The sequence below is a fragment of the Rhinoraja longicauda genome, chromosome 27 (assembly GCF_053455715.1).
Source record: "Rhinoraja longicauda isolate Sanriku21f chromosome 27, sRhiLon1.1, whole genome shotgun sequence".
Taxonomy (NCBI): Eukaryota; Metazoa; Chordata; class Chondrichthyes; order Rajiformes; family Arhynchobatidae; genus Rhinoraja; species Rhinoraja longicauda.
The window spans coordinates 15,831,664-15,847,705 of NC_135979.1; the positions used below are offsets into that span (position 1 = coordinate 15,831,664).

A 16,042-nucleotide genomic window follows, 5' to 3' on the forward strand; every position below is an offset into this window, starting at 1 on the left:
TCTCTCTCTCTCTCTCTCTCTCTCTCTCTCTCTCTCTCTCTCTCTCTCTCTCTCTCTCTCTCTCTCTCTCTCTCTCTCTCTCTCTCTCTCTCTCTCTCTCTCTCTCTCTCTCTCTCTCTCTCTCTTGCAAGATTGTTTGTACCATGCTCATAGTTCAACTCAAGGCAAATGACTGCAACAATTAAAGGTTGCGTTTACTTCTGTTTCCCTGTGTAAATGAATGAACATGCGATAGCGATAGTCAACTGCAGAAAACACTTTGGAAGAACCTCAATATACTAACTGGTAATAAGAACAGAATCACATAAAGTCCCATCCTGCAGAAAGTAATAATGGGTGAGTTTGACCAACTGACAGTAAAGATTTTCTGCACAATTGTGCTGTGCTTAATTTATATTGTCATTGTTAGTAGCAATAACTGTTGTGTCACTGTGTCACTAAAGTGTCACCGTTAGTGACATTAACAGATGCTTAAAAATGGATGCATTAAGTCCCATTAGCTGATGGAAAATCTGAATCATGTCTTTGCCAAAAAGCAGTGTTATTCAATCAAAGTGAGCATTTTAATTTTAGCACTGTTTAAATTATTTTCCTTTATTAACAAGACAGATTGCGAGGAAGTTTAAAACACAAAAATGGGTTCAGTTTAAATCTTTTTGCAGAGAGTTTGGGGTAGGAGAGAATAGGTTACAAAATCTTACAAAGTCCTGATAACCAAGATTTCATTACATGAAAGAAACATATAATAGAATTGTTCTGTATAGCAGCACAATTTATTCAACAATTTATGAAACACTCTAGACAAACAAATTAAGAGATTTATAACCTCGTACCTCACACGCCACCGTTTCAAAATATGGTTCAGGAACACATTCACAAATATTCCTCTGTGCATTACTTCCACAAGAAAATACAATGACCTTTACACAGATACTGCCAATCTGCCCTTATCCTGTCCCTGAAACCTCAAGTTTAAAAAAAATCTAAAAGCAAAGACTTCATCTCCTATCACTCACAGCAGAAAAACCAGGTCAGCAGATAAATAGCTTGCACGGGTCTATTTAAAGTTCCCATTTAATTACACATAAATAAATATATACATGTGGAACACTATTTGCTTGCTCTGCCGAGGCTGTTGCTTCAAACTTGTGCTTTATTAATGTCTCGTCATATTAATGTTCCCAAATTCTGGATCAATTGTCCCAAGATAATTCAATGTGCGTGCCCATTGCTTGAGACAAGCCTGGATTCAGGCCGTATTCGGTCCCGATAAAACCAGGCTAACTCTTTCCTCCTTTCTCGTCTCAATTAGAAAGTTGCCACTGCGCAGCCACCTCAACACAATCCTCCTGATGATTATTTTATTTGTCCTTTGTTATTAATTGCACGTTGAATGACTGTTTAATCTCTTTGATAATTAGAACAGTTTGGTCCGTGCCATCTGTCCCCGGTTATTTCCGATGTTTGGCCTCTTTGTCTGTGCTTTTAGTCCCGGATTCCCCCGAGGGATGGCTGTTGGATGAGCTCAGGAACATCTTATCCAGCCCCTTTATAGCCTCCACCAGGTAATTCTGGAAGGCAGTTAATGCAGCAATGATGGCGGGACTCCCGAAGCCGTGTGTAATCAGGCTGAAGTGAGTCAGGCAGCTCTGGATTCCCGCTTCAAGGATGGGTGAGGGACGGCTGTTTCCCAGTGGAGACCGGTCCTGAGCTAATAAATCTGTAAATTCTTTAAGGATCTGCCTGAAAAAGGAAGGAAATGGGAACAGTGAGTGTTGGTTGCTGACAGTATTTCGACTGAACAAATTCTGCAATTGTAAGAAGAGCTCTCTAATAATTATTTGGCTATTTTAAATGAGTGCCTGTATAAATCATACTTATCTCTGCAGTGTTAACTTACAGAACTATGATCCAGAAGCCTGGATTAATGATTCCGAGACATGAATTCAAAATCGTACCACCGCAGCTGGGGAATTCAGATTTGAGTAATTAAATAAATTTAGTATGAAACTCTTATATTAATAATGATGACCTTGAAAGTACAGGATCACCATAAAAAGCATCTGATTTACTCATATTCCTCAGGGAAGAAAGCCTGCCAACCTCATCCGGTCTGGTCTATATGTGAGTCCAAGCCCACCATCAAGGCTAGACCGCAAATTGAATTAACTCCAAGAGTCATCCAAGCTATTCAGTTCAAGGGGAAAATTTGGAATGGACAATGGATGTTGACTTTACCAGTAATATCGACATCTTTTGAATAGATGATAGAAAATAGGCATGCTTTAGTAGACACAAGGAACTGCAGACCCTGTAATCTTTAGCAAAAAAGCTCAAAATATTGGAGTAACTCAGTGGGTCAGGTAGCATCTCTGGAGAAAATGGACAGGTGACAGTCTGAAGAAGGGTTCCGACATGAAACATTGCCTATCCATGTCCTCCAGAGATGCTGTCCTAACCCGCTGACTTATTCCAACACATTTATTTTTGTAAATTTATTAAATATTATGGGTTTCTTACAGCTCCAATGCCTCTAATTGCTTCACTTTTATCATAGAAAGCGTGGTTATTATTAATATTGTTATAATGATCTGTAAATGACACATTGACATTCCGTTTTTAAAAAGACCTTGGTTACAATATAAAAACTGCTCGTGTTGAAGGAGAAATGTTGTGTGTCATCAAGGGGACTGAATCAACAGTAGTCGATAAATCCATTGTCCATGAATGTTACATCAGCACCAGAGTGGATTTTACTCTTTTCACCAATGAACCCAGTAAGACCAATTTCCTTCTTCTCAAAGTTGCATGGTTTGCCAATTCCTGCAAGAAAAATCGACTCATATGGTTGTGTTCCCAGCTTTCTAGCCCCTCCATCTACAGTATTTCCTGGAGAAACACAAAGCTCCTGTTGTAGAAGAATGTTTATAAATGTTTGAGAAAAAGTGGCATGGTCGTCCCTTATCATTTTCTATGAATTCCATAAAATTGCCCCAAGGATATCCCCAGATTTCATGAAACCAGCCATAGCCTTCTAGGTCTCTCTTTATGTGCAGAGCTGCTCTAAAGTATTACAGATCATTTGTTTGCCATTCACAGTTGTCACAGATCACAAAAAGACATAGAAAATTCAGGTTGTGGAGTGCCTTTAAGGCTGAGGACACGTTTTGTTCCCCTGATCAGATGAATAGTTCTAATTTCTCACCCATCAAAGCTTTTCAAGGGACTTGATCTCAGAAATCTTCACCATCACTGCAACAGACATTTGTAGAGAGCACGTTAGTTGACTTATGGCCTTAATCAACTCAGTGACTTCTTGGTAATAGCCAAAGTGATTATATTGGCGTGCATTTTGTTAGACTTTCATAATTTAACAAAAACAAAGAAAATAGTATAAAGCTGCAGATGACACAGAAATTAGTGGCATTGTTGAAAGTGGGGAGAGTAATTGGTCTGGTAATTTGGGCAGCTGGTAATTTGGGCTGAGAAATGACAGATGGAATATGATCCTGATAAGTGTGAGGTGATGTATTTTAGCGATCTAATAAGATGCGACATATACCGTGTAGGGAGGTCACTGTAGGGAGTGTTGAGGAACAAAGAAATGTTGTACGTCCAGAAATCCTTGAAGGTGGCAGCATAGGTAGACAGGACAGTAAATAAAGCACCCAGGAAGCTTGCATTTATTCGCCTGGGCATGGAATATAAGTGCAGCGAGGTCTTGGCTAAACCACAGCCGAAAATGGGCACACTTCTGGTCATCACACTGTAGGAAGGACATGATTGCAGTAGAGAGAGTGGAAATGGAGATTCACAAGGATATTGCCTGGGATGGAAGGTTTAAGTTATGAGGAGAGACTGGTTTGGTTTTCCTTGGGTAAAAGGAGTCCCATGGGGAACCTAACACACGTGTCTACAAAATTATAAGAAGCGTAGATTGGATAAATCGTACAGAAACCTTATCCCAAGTAGAGATGTCTAATACCAAAGACCATAGGTTCAAGGCGAGGAATAGAAGGTTTAGCGGAGATCTGAAGATGAATTATTCAGACGGTAATTGAAGTGTGCACTCCCTGAGAAGATGTTGGAGGAAGACAATCTCACAACATTTAAGTAGTCAATGGACCAAGTGCTGGCAGATGGGACAGGAAGATACTTAATAATGGGCATTGATATGATGGCCAAAATACCTGATTCTGTGGTCTGTAACAAAGTTCTTTTGTTTTTGGAGTTTTATTGATATTTGGAAAAATTGAAAGGAGCATTTTTATGATTAAATTTTTTTAAATTATTGTTCCGTTTTTTGTAACATCTTTCCAAAATTCCATTTCTATTTCTCGTGATGTCTTGACCAGTTAAAAGGAATTAATATAAGAAGCATCCACTTGTAGAAAAAGTATTTTTGCAGATTTCTTTAGTTAGTTCCCTGCAAACAGGCTCTGCCTAGCAGCCCTGCCCAAAACAGGTCTTTCTATTCAAATTAATTACCTCAGGGCTAATCCTTCTATGGATGGACTTGATTGCTTTATTCTTGTTTACAATTTTAAAAAATGAAGTATTTAATTCCAAGGTGGATATCACAATTTGACTTGCAGCCAACATCATCAGAGACCCACATCACCTTGGTCGTGCTCTCATTTCACACCTGCCATCGAGAAGAAGATGTAGAAGTCTGAAAACTGTAATGTCCAGGTTCAGGAGCAGCTTCTTCCCAACAACCATCAGGCTATTAAACACAACACCTCCAACTAAACCCTGAACTCCATAGACTTGGAGGCATTGTTTTTATCTTTGCACTATTAATGCTTGTTTTTTTTTTAATATACTGAACTTTTTTGTGGTCTTTTATGGTGTTTACAGAGTACCATGTGTACATATCTGTTGTGCAGCTGCAAGTAAGAATTTCATTGTAATAAAAAGGAACCGCAGATGCTGGTTTACACCAAAGATAGGCACAAAATGCTGGAGCAACTCAGTGGGTCAGGCAGCAGCACGGGAGAAAATGGATAGATGATATTTTGGGTCGGGACCCTTCTATGGTCTGAAGAAGAATCCAGACCAGAAACGTCACCTATTTGTTTTCTCCAGAGATGCTGCCTAACCCGCTGACTTACTCCAGCATTTTGTGTCTGCCTTAGGAATTTTATTGTTTAATTTCAGCACCTATGACAATAAAAACACTTAGACTCTTGAATCCCCCTCCATGTTGTGTTACAGCATCAGCCCATTTTGACAAAACCGACCCTAATTCTTGGCGGCACACAGGCTGGGTCCCCAATACTAGACAGGGATCTAGATCATGCATCAAGCAAACAATAGTAGCTACCGCTCATCAAGGGAACAGATCAGAGGGGGATGGGTTGGGCTGCTCGAGCTGACAGCTGAATAAGGCCCTAGGCCTGGAAACAGCTGCCGGTTCGATGCCCCGAAGGTGCTGTGTGCACTTGTGTCACACAGAAAAATAATGAAACATTTTTGAGAAGCAAATCAAAATGACCAAAACAAAATGCCCAGAATAAAGGCAAGCTTAGGAATGATTTGAACAGAAGTGGTGTTCCTCTGTGTCAAGTGCAGGGATCACACAAAGAGGCACATCTTTAAATGAGATTTACCGTGCGCACAATACCCATAGGATATGGAAACAAAATGTGAAATAATTATAGGCTACGTACTATAACAGATACAAATGTCTGGCAGTGAGCTACCAGGCAGTGATTCAATTAACAAGTTCTAATGTCACCATAAACCACAATTGCAACATGGCTCATGAACCTCAGTATAAACCACAGAATTCATCGTCTGCATTACATTTAACACCAAGTAATCAAATGCAATCTACAACTATTTCACATTTGAGTTTTTCTAAATGCTGCCCTGGTCTCACGCAGTACAATAAATGTGGAGTGACATTGAGTAGAAAATGATGAAAGTGGGAAGGAGTGAAATCATGAAGGCATGTGGTGATACGTGATGTTGCACCACTGTTTGACTTCACAGTGGCAGATTGTAGTGAATACAGGCCATGCTCACATGTATACCATAATGGAGTAATGCATAATGGAATGGAATGGAATACTTTATTGTCACATGTGACAAGGCACTGTGAAATTCTTTCCTTGTATACCCAAGATATGCAAATAATCGCCACATAAACAGCACTGACAAAGTTACAACATATCCATGCCAGCTCCTCCTTCCCCCCCCCCCCCCCCCCCATCCTCCCGGCGATCCCACCACACCCGGTCCTCCATTGTTCTTCCCCCTCCCCCCTCACCGTGGTTCCCCCACGCACATTTCAGCACATAGAACATTTATTCATTAACCCCCCACGAGGTAGAAGGGTAATATGGAATCCGACGCAAAGCTCATCTGCTGAGGCAAATCTGTATGTCAACCACAAACAAAGACAGGATGCTGGAAATGCATAGCAAATCAGGCAGCATCAAGTCAATGTAGAAACAAGGACCTGCAGATGCTGGTTTACAAAAGAAGCCACAGTGCTGGAAAGGACAAAGTGTTGGAGTAACTCACCAGGTCAGGCAGCATCTCTGGAGAACATGGATAAGTGATGTTTCAGGCCCAGACCCTTTCTTTTAACAGGCATCTGCAGTTCTTTGTTTCTACACAGAGTGCTGGAGTAGTTTAGCTGGTCAGGCAGCATCTTAGTAGAACATGGATAGGCGATGTTTTGGGAAGAAGGGTCCTGACCTGAAACATCGCCTATATACGTTCTTCTAGGATGCTTCTTAGCCCACTGAGCTACTCCAGCACTCTGTTCCATCCCCAGCATCAAGTCAATGACTTTTCTGATGGAAAGTTATTGACTTGAAATGAAAGTTGTTTTATTTTCCATGGATACCATCAGACCTGCGGAGTATTTCAAGCATTGTTTTTCAGTTTAGATTTCCAGCATCAGCTGGGTTTTTTTACTTTTTGATTACAGCCTAATTCCTTTAGACATTTGTTCATATTGAGAGGGACTTCAGAAAGGCACATGCTGGTGTTATTTGGAAGCCAAATACTTAAATACATTACACTTCATTATCTGTGTCTCCCACTCCCCTGAATCTCAGTCTGAAGAAGGGTCTCGACCCAAAACATCACCCATTTCTTCTATCCAGAGATGCTGCCTGGCCCGCTGAGTTACTCCAACAGTTTGTGTCTATTTTCGGTGTAAATCAGCAAGCTGTTCCTTTCTACACATATTTAAATACATTTTTCAGAATGACGGCCCCTGTTTATAAATTCATGACTTCAACTCTAGCACAGAGTCCAGTTCATCAAGTTGGAAGATTTCAGCATCTTCTTTTTCTCTGTTTGTATACCTTGGTGTAACTAAAACAACAATATACAATTGGCAAATAGACCTTGAGGATACAAGGTCTAATTGTTAAGTAAACAAAGCCTCAGGACAGTCAGAGAATTAATTACTATTTGGTCTGTAATTCAGAATATAAAACTGAGTGTAGGGTCTAAATCATCATCCTTTATCCATCTCTCTCTCCGGATCTTCTTAAATCAGAACAAAAAGCTGAATACAACTTTAATACAAAACTCAAAACAAAGTTCCTTAAATATTGCCAAAAGTATTTGGAAAAATGAGAAATAATGCAATTTAACATTTGCACTGCCAAATAAATATCCCTTTGAATAATGATGGATCATGATTTCTTAGCAGAAAGCAAAGATAGCACAGGTGGTGTGGTGTGTTCACCACACTTCACACTCTGAATTAAAAATGAAGCTGTTAACATCCATTCCCCAGCTCCTTTTCCCTCAACATTCAGAAAAACAAAGAACCAATGGCGGGATGAGGAAAGGCGCACTTCCACAAGCACTAAGAAAATCATATTCATGTGAGGAAATTCTTCACACTGTGCGAGGATGGTAGCATCGTGGGAATTGCAGACACAGATGTAGGTAGTTAACTCGGTTCGGCTAATAGAGGGAGAGTTTGGGGAAAAATAGCAGCAGCAAAACCCTGACATTTGACTGTGACTGAAGTCCCTGAATTAAAGCTGGACTCCAAAGCACGAAAGCCAACTTTTATAGCTGAATTTGTGAAACATGTAATTTTTATTATGGGTTTTTATCCCCAATTTCGTAGTTAACAAATGATGGTCTAAAGAATTGTTGCCTCATATTATGAGGCGTTTGTATTTTACTAATTTTTTGCTAGAATCTTCTGACTTGCTATTTAAACCCTGGTTGATTTCATGTTACATACCACTGCACTGCACATATTACTTAATCCAGAATAGTTTAAATGTTGCTTTACCGTATCCCAAGTTTTGGTCATTTGGAATAATGTGTTCACGTGGAGAGGAAGAGGTATTCATGATTCTTTCACTGCTTAGGGTTTTAGACTAGATTAAGTCACAATTCCATTTCTTCCACACAGGAAAGAAAGGTCAGGGACGGGGGGATTCATGCAACAGTCGTTGTAATGTACCGCAACTTCAGAGTTGAAAGAAAGGGAATGAATGTCAGAGTACAATGCAGAGACCTGATTGGCAACACTGTCTGGGAGTACATTTCTACGCACATGGATTCCACTCGTCTTATTCATTGTAATTTTCCTTTCTGACATTGTTACTGTTTCCAGTATCATTCACTTACCTGTGAACATCACTGGGGGGGGGTGAAGTCATTCTTGATTCCCACTTTCAGTCAGTCTTTCTAAATCCAACTCTGTCACGTGGATAGATAACATGTCAGATGGAGCTTAAATGCTCCTGGATCCATCAAAGCCAGTCATGGATCCCTGAGCAAAATTGCAGGACTCACCACTGCCTGGAGTGCAGCTTCATTTTCAGTGGTTGTGTTAAACAATCGAGAAAGCTTCACAGGGGAAAACATCACACTCCACTGAAATCCTAACACTGTCATTTCTTGCATAGTGCCTCTTACTAGCAGAGCTGTCAAATTGATGGTGACAGTAACAGGGATTCAATGCAACACCAATTCAATGAAATATTACAAAGGTTATTCTTCGAAGAAAATTTAATGATATCACGGTGTTAAGCCCTGTGGGTTCAAGGTTGTTGGCAGGTGTGCTAATTCCAGTTTCAACAAAATATACCCTGATGGCAATGCTCGAAAAACATTACATCATGACCTATTAATTAACACCAGACAGGGAAATTTGCCAGTTACTCCCCCATAAACAACGACACATCGGGTACTGCACTGACATATCACCAGGACAAAACATTACTAACCCAGAGCCTATCCTGTAGGCAAATAAAAACACATTGGGGGCTACAGTCCACAGCCCCTGAAAATCCACACAGAAATTGAGATGGGCAGCCGACCTTTGCTCATTCAGTGTTCTGCAGGCTCCCCACCAAACACTGTTCGTCGTGCTGCCCCACAGCAATGGATTCCAGAAACACTGAATGAATTTCCACATGAACATCAACGACACCTGCCTCATCACCACTCGAACCTTTCCATTGTCTCTAAACCATCTCCCGATGCTCAGTGAACTGAACCTCCTCCAGTTAATAGACAATAGACAATAGGTGCAGGAGGAGGCCATTCGGCCCTTCGAGCCAGCACCGCCATTCAATGTGATCATGGCTAATCATTCTCAATCAGTACCCCGTTCCTGCCTTCTCCCCATACCCCCTGACTCCGCTATCCTTAAGAGCTCTATCCAGCTCTCTCTTGAATGCATTCAGAGAATTGGCCTCCACTGCCTTCTGAGGCAGAGAATTCCACTGATTCACAATTCTCTGACTGAAAAAGTTTTTCCTCATCTCAGTTCTAAATGGCCTACCCCTTATTCTTAAACTGTGGCCCCTTGTTCTGGACTCCCCCAACATTGGGAACATGTTTCCTGCCTCTAACGTGTCCAACCCCTTAATAATCTTATACGTTTCGATAAGATCTCCTCCAATTCTTCTAAATTCCAGTGTATACAAGCCTAGTCGCTCCAGTCTTTCAACATATGATAGTCCCGCCATTCCGGGAATTAACCTAGTAAACCTACGCTGCGCGCCCTCAATAGCAAGAATATCCTTCCTCAAATTTGGAGACCAAAATTGCACACAGTACTCCAGGTGCGGTCTCACTAGGGCCCTGTGCAACTGCAGAAGGACCTCTTTGCTCCTATACTCAACTCCTTTGTTATGAAGGCCAACATTCCATTGGCTTTCTTCACTGCCTGCTGTACCTGCATGCTTCCTTTCAGTAACTGATGCACCAGGACACTCAGATCTCCCTGTTGTACGTCCCCTGTTCCTAACTTGACACCATTCAGATAATACTCTGCCTTCCTATTCTTACCACCAAAGTGGATAACCTCACACTTATCCACATTAAACTGCATCTGCCATGCATCCGCCCACTCACACAACCTGTCCAAGTCACCCTGCAACCTCATAGCATCTTCCTCACAGTTCACACTACCACCCAGCTTTGTATCATCTGCAAATTTGCTAATGGTACTTTTAATCCCTTCATCCAAGTCATTAATGTATATTGTAAATAGCTGCGGTCCCAGCACTGAGCCTTGCGGTACCCCACTAGTTACTGCCTGCCATTCTGAAAGGGACCCATTTATCCCCACTCTTTGCTTTCTGTCTGTCAACCAATTTTCTATCCATGTCAGTACCCTACCTCCAATACCATGTGCTCTAATTTTGCCCACTAATCTCCTATGTGGAACCTTGTCAAAGGCTTTCTGAAAGTCAAGATACACCACATCCACCGCTTCTCCCCTGTCAATTTTCCTGGTTACATCCTCAAAGAATTCCAGAAGATTAGTCAAGCATGATTTCCCCTTCGTAAATCCATGCTGACTCGGAACAATCCTGTTACTACTATCCAAATGCTCCGCAATTTCGTCTTTAATAATTGACTCCAGTATTTGAGAAGTATTTGAGAAGCCTGAAACCACCACAAGCTTCAACCCCAAAACAAACACTTTATCCTTCTGATAACTTTCTGAACATGAACCAAACTCTGCACAATCGTGACATCAAACTTGATCCCAGAAAACCTTGAGAGCACACATTTGTTGAGTCTCGCAACCTGTTATTTCCACCTTTATTTGCCACATTGTGTGACAAATTCCACCCCAGCACAATTGCCTGTGAGACCTTCTTCAGTGCCTTTGTTCACACTAGGATATTCCAGCTTTCCTCATTTTATCCTCTATTATCCTCATGGAATCTAAAAATCTCTGTTGCTGACCAGCGATCACCCAGTTCAACAGCACTATTCCACACACTAGAGACAATTTACAGTTTTTTACAGTAGCCAATTAACCCACAAACCTGTACGTCTTTGGAGTTTGGGAGTTAACCGGAGCACCCGGAAAAAACCTATGCACTCACAGGAAGAACGTACAAACTCAGTACAGACACCACCTGTAGTCAGGTTCGAACCCGGGTGTCTAGTGGTCTCAAAGCCACAACAGCCAGACATAAAAACAGCTTCTTGCCACGAGCAGCAGCTCTACTCAACAGCCAAAGGTCTGTGGCCTCTTTCTACTCTGGCACTTTATTTTCTCATGTTTAAATTATAATGTTTTATTTTTAATTGTCTGCTGTTTATCGTATTTTTACCACGTGTGAGCAGAGCACCAAGTCAAATTCCTTGTATGTATACATACTTGGCCAATAAATTTATTCTGATTCTGATTCTGATAAGGCCGCAACTCTACCGCTGCGCCACTGCACCGCCCCCAAAGTTATTAAAATGACTGAATGCATTTTCAAGTGCCATATCCAAACATAGGGTGATCATGCTTTTCAAAGCGGCCACAAGGAGGTAAGCTATTTAAAACCTCAATGCACGTTTTGTCAGGTTTATGGAAAAGGCCCATTTTGGCCCCACCACTGGGTTCTATGCAACAGGAGGCCCTGTGAGTGTAAAGGCCTCTTTATGAGGGATTGAGCTGGTTCTGAATTGCTTGTTCTAGTAATTACAAATGTATTCTTGCAAATAAAAATAAATGTCACTAAATTTCAAAATAAACTCCACTATCAATACTGTTTTAAACCTGATGGAGTGTGTGGGCAGGATCCTGCGCTGGTGAACAGTGATCAGCCCCTTGCAGGTCAGGCAGGAGATGGGTTGCTGCCAACATTGCAAGTGGCCTGGCTTTGCGACACAGATCAAAGCAGACAGAGCACTCGTTCACAGGGCCAAGCCGGCTCAGACTGAGCTGGGGTGGATGATGGACTCCATTGCCACTGTTGCTGCCTCTATTCTCCCTGCCATGGTCTCCGCACTCTCTACCAGAACCACACCGACCCTTGCAAAAAGGCACCATTCATGGTCGGTGTAAATCAAAGACAGAGTTTCACTCTGTGTGTGGCATTCCTCCACCAGGGAGAAACTGGAGTAGAATGGAGTGACATTCCCAGTGGATGCACTCTCATTTACTCACTCCCAACATATTACGCTACACGAGCCCTCCACACACGTGCCTCTGTCCCATTGCTCTCACCACATCCTCCAGCTCTCCGGTCCACACTCTGCCTGGATCTCTGCCAGCAAGGACGGCTGACAAACCATCAGAGTCTTTCATGGCTCTGGGGAGGATGGGACCAATGCCAGCCTTCATATCCGGCCCTGAATTCATTCAGCCCAGAATGGGAACTAGCAAGTCTAGACTATCCCAACTGAACAGTGATAGATTGTCATCTTAACCACAGCACAGTTTTCAGCCCCATCACTCACCCGCTAACAGTCTCTATCAATCAGAGCTGGGATCCAGTATTAAAGTTCTTCACCACACTGTGAAACAACTCTGGAGAAGGCCCTGGAACCAGCAACTCAACTGCAGCAGCCAATTCACACAGAAACAAATTGGACATCCCTCTATCATTCCAGGCAAGGAGGCAGGAGGAGTAAATTGGATTGGAAAGGTATTCCTGTAAGTCCTAATCCCGCAGGAAAAGATAGCGTTGGCCACCAGTCATTACTGAGATCATGGGCTTATGAGTGACATGAATGACCCAAGACATCCAAAACTTCATTCAGATTTTTCTGTTCGAATCTCACTTTGCACTCATCCTCAGTGTCTTCTGACAGACAATGTGAGCAGCTCCTGTGCTTTCTCCACTATCTTCCCCCCACCAACTCCCGTGCATGCTTCCAATCCAGCTCTTCCCCATCATCGTGCCATTTTCATTTCAAATAACCGTGCTAATGGCAACCCGTATCTGTGTCTGAACTCACGGCCATGAGTGTGAAATGATGCCATGGCATTTGTTTGTCTCTTCCTCTTCCAACACTATCATCCCAGACTGCAGTCCTTGGTTATTTGAAATGAAAATGGCACGACCTGAGTTTGATATGGGAGCTTGGTGACTGTTCTTTCCGATATGTTGGCCAGCTCTCTCCCTGCACACAATGGACACAATCCTGAGGCAAGACTGCTCGCCACAACCTCACCTGCAGCACCAGGAACCTGATGGCTGAGTGCCTCAGTGGAAACTGAAACAGCTGCTGTCATGGTTGGGGATTAGAGTAAGCAGGGGTGTTGTGGAGAGTCACAGTGGTTCAGCAAATATACCTCCAACAGCATGTTAGAACTGCTACGTATCACCACAGGGCATATTCAGTGGTTCCTGAGAGGACCAACACCCAGTCTCCTTTCAGGAAGTCACTATTTAACTCTTACAATAACCAATATATTGGTGGCTTTGCAATGGCTGATTCACATAGACCACTGCAGCCCATTTCAAGGAAGATCACTTGGCAGACAGGCCTGACCGTGCTGGCAGAGCTGTGTGCCTTCTCCACCAACCATGTGGAAGCTCTGGTCATCCTGCTTTACTTTACTCGAGACTTCAGAGACTTCAGAGATACAGCATGGAAACAGGACCTTCAGCCCCCTGAGTCCACACCTACCAGCGATCAAACCCATTCACCAGCACTATCCCACACGCTAGGGACAATGACATTGTGCAGCAGAAAACCGACTGCAACAAACCATGACACTGACCCTCCTAAGTGCTGCAGAGCTCCCACACTGCAGCAGTGCCCCACATTTGGTCTGGCATTGTGGTTTTCACCAATTGCAAGCTGCCTGCATGTACAAGGACAAGCCCGTGAGCCAAAACATCAGCAGAAGCCTCTTGTCATCCAATATCCAAACTTTGGTTTGCCTTGGAGGTTCAAATGCAGCCAGCACTGTGGACTGGCACAAAATGAAGTTAACGTGAGCAAAGCTAAGAAGTCAGGGATTCACTGGATTAGAAATCTCTTTTGTTTCCATTATAGGACAATGTTAAAATATGGTTCCAACAATTAATTATTTATGTAGTCTGTGGTGGGCACTGTGGAAAGTTGCATAGACTGAATAGAGTATGTCCCATTCAAGGCACATAGAGGCAGGCTTCATGGGTGCTGGTGAATATTGTACACCACTTCACAACATTGTTCCTAGTTCTGAGCATCCGTACATTAACAGCTCATGGAACTTAGAAGAAAAAACACAAAATTGATTGATTGAAAGATGCAACATGGAAATAGGCCCTTCGGCCCACCAAGTCCACACCAACCATCAGTCACCCATTCACACTAGTTCTATCTTATCCCACTTTCTCATCCACCCCCCACGCATTAGGAGCAATTTACAGAAGCCAATTAACCTGCAAACCCGCACGTCTTTGGGATGTAGCAGGAAACCAGAGCACCCAAAGGAAACCCACACAGTCACAGGGAAAACGGGCAAACTTCACACAGAGGGCACCCAAGGTCAGGATCAAACTTGGGTCTCTGGTGCTGTGAGGCAGCAGCTCTACCAGCTGCGCCATTGTGCTGCCCCTCACCAAAGTATGATAACTTAGAGCTCCTGCATTTTAATCTAAATATTATTGTTAATTTTAATGAGGAAGAAAATGTCCACCCCTTCTTTTGTAATCTTTTAAATTTATTAAATGAAAATGGGAGAGTGTCCACTTCACTCAAATAGCCTACTACAGCTCTGTGTTATTCATTTCTACAACTGTTACTTAGCACTTTCAAGGAGAGCATTCCATTTTTTATTTTTGGAACATTACTAAATATTGTATTCACAAAAAATATATATTTTGTGCATTAAAACTGCATTTTCAAATTGCTGATTAACCTTCACCAACACTGCTTGCCTTAAATGCTTCTTATAAGGATGTACCAGAATAAGACATTTGAAAACAAAGTTCTTCAGTGTTTGGAACAGTATACACAGTTATAAAATTACATGCAGACCCCAGAAGATTATTCTTAATAAATGTTAAATCCAACAGTAGGATTCTATCAGGAACTTTGATTCTGACCCTTGGATAGAGTTCTGAGTCAAAGAGTGTTGCACATACTGTGAGCAAACATGATTCAGTTAACCAACAGTGCAAGAAAATGTTTCGAGATTCCTTGCTTTTCCATCAATCCGTCAGAAGAAATGCCAACTTTCGATGTTCACAGGATAATCGTTTTTAAGGGAATCAAAAGATAGGTTGGGAAAATGGCTTGTAGGAGATGAGTTTTGATTTTATTGAATGGTCAGCCAAAGGCTGAATAGCCTAGTCCAGCACGTATTCCTTTATTATGTTATTTTTGCTATTTTTTTCTGTTTATAATAGTCAGAGTCGTACAGCATGGAAACAGCCCATCTTGCCATTCCTAACCAAGATTGCCCATTACACTAGTTCCACCTGCCCGCATATGGCCAATAACCCACTAAACCTTTCCTATCCATGTGCCTGTCCAAATGTATTTTTTAAATGTTGTTATTGTACCTGCCTCAACTATTTCCTCTGGCATCTTATTCCATAAACCCACGACCCTCTGTGTGAAAAAGGTTTCCCCAGAGATTCCCATTAAATCTTTCCCCTCTCACCTTAAACCTATGTTATTTGGTTCTTGATTCCCCTTCTCCAGGATAAAATACTCTGTGCACCCTATATATTCCCCTCATGACCTTATACATCTTTATAAGTTCACCCCTCATCCTCCTGCGCTCCAAAGTTTAAAGTCCTAGCCTGCTCAACCTCTCCCAATAGCTCTGGCCCTCAGTCCTGGCAATATGCTCATAAATCTTCTC

General features: G+C 42.1%; 1 protein-coding gene across 6 annotated transcripts in view; it reads right to left on the reverse strand.

Annotated features, from left to right (window-relative positions):
• Nucleotides 1-642: 642 nt before the first annotated feature.
• The window catches only part of tfap2e (transcription factor AP-2 epsilon), a 77,830-nt gene continuing 62,430 nt past the window's right edge, over nucleotides 643-16,042 (reverse strand). For 5 of the 6 annotated variants that reach the window (XM_078423459.1, XM_078423457.1, XM_078423458.1 and 2 more), the window contains one exon: nucleotides 643-1,743. In XM_078423459.1, the coding sequence (XP_078279585.1) occupies nucleotides 1,452-1,743 (292 nt within the window). In that variant the 3' untranslated portion in view covers nucleotides 643-1,451. The remainder of the gene's footprint in view (nucleotides 1,744-16,042) is intronic. The other variant, XM_078423460.1, reaches the window with a different exon arrangement.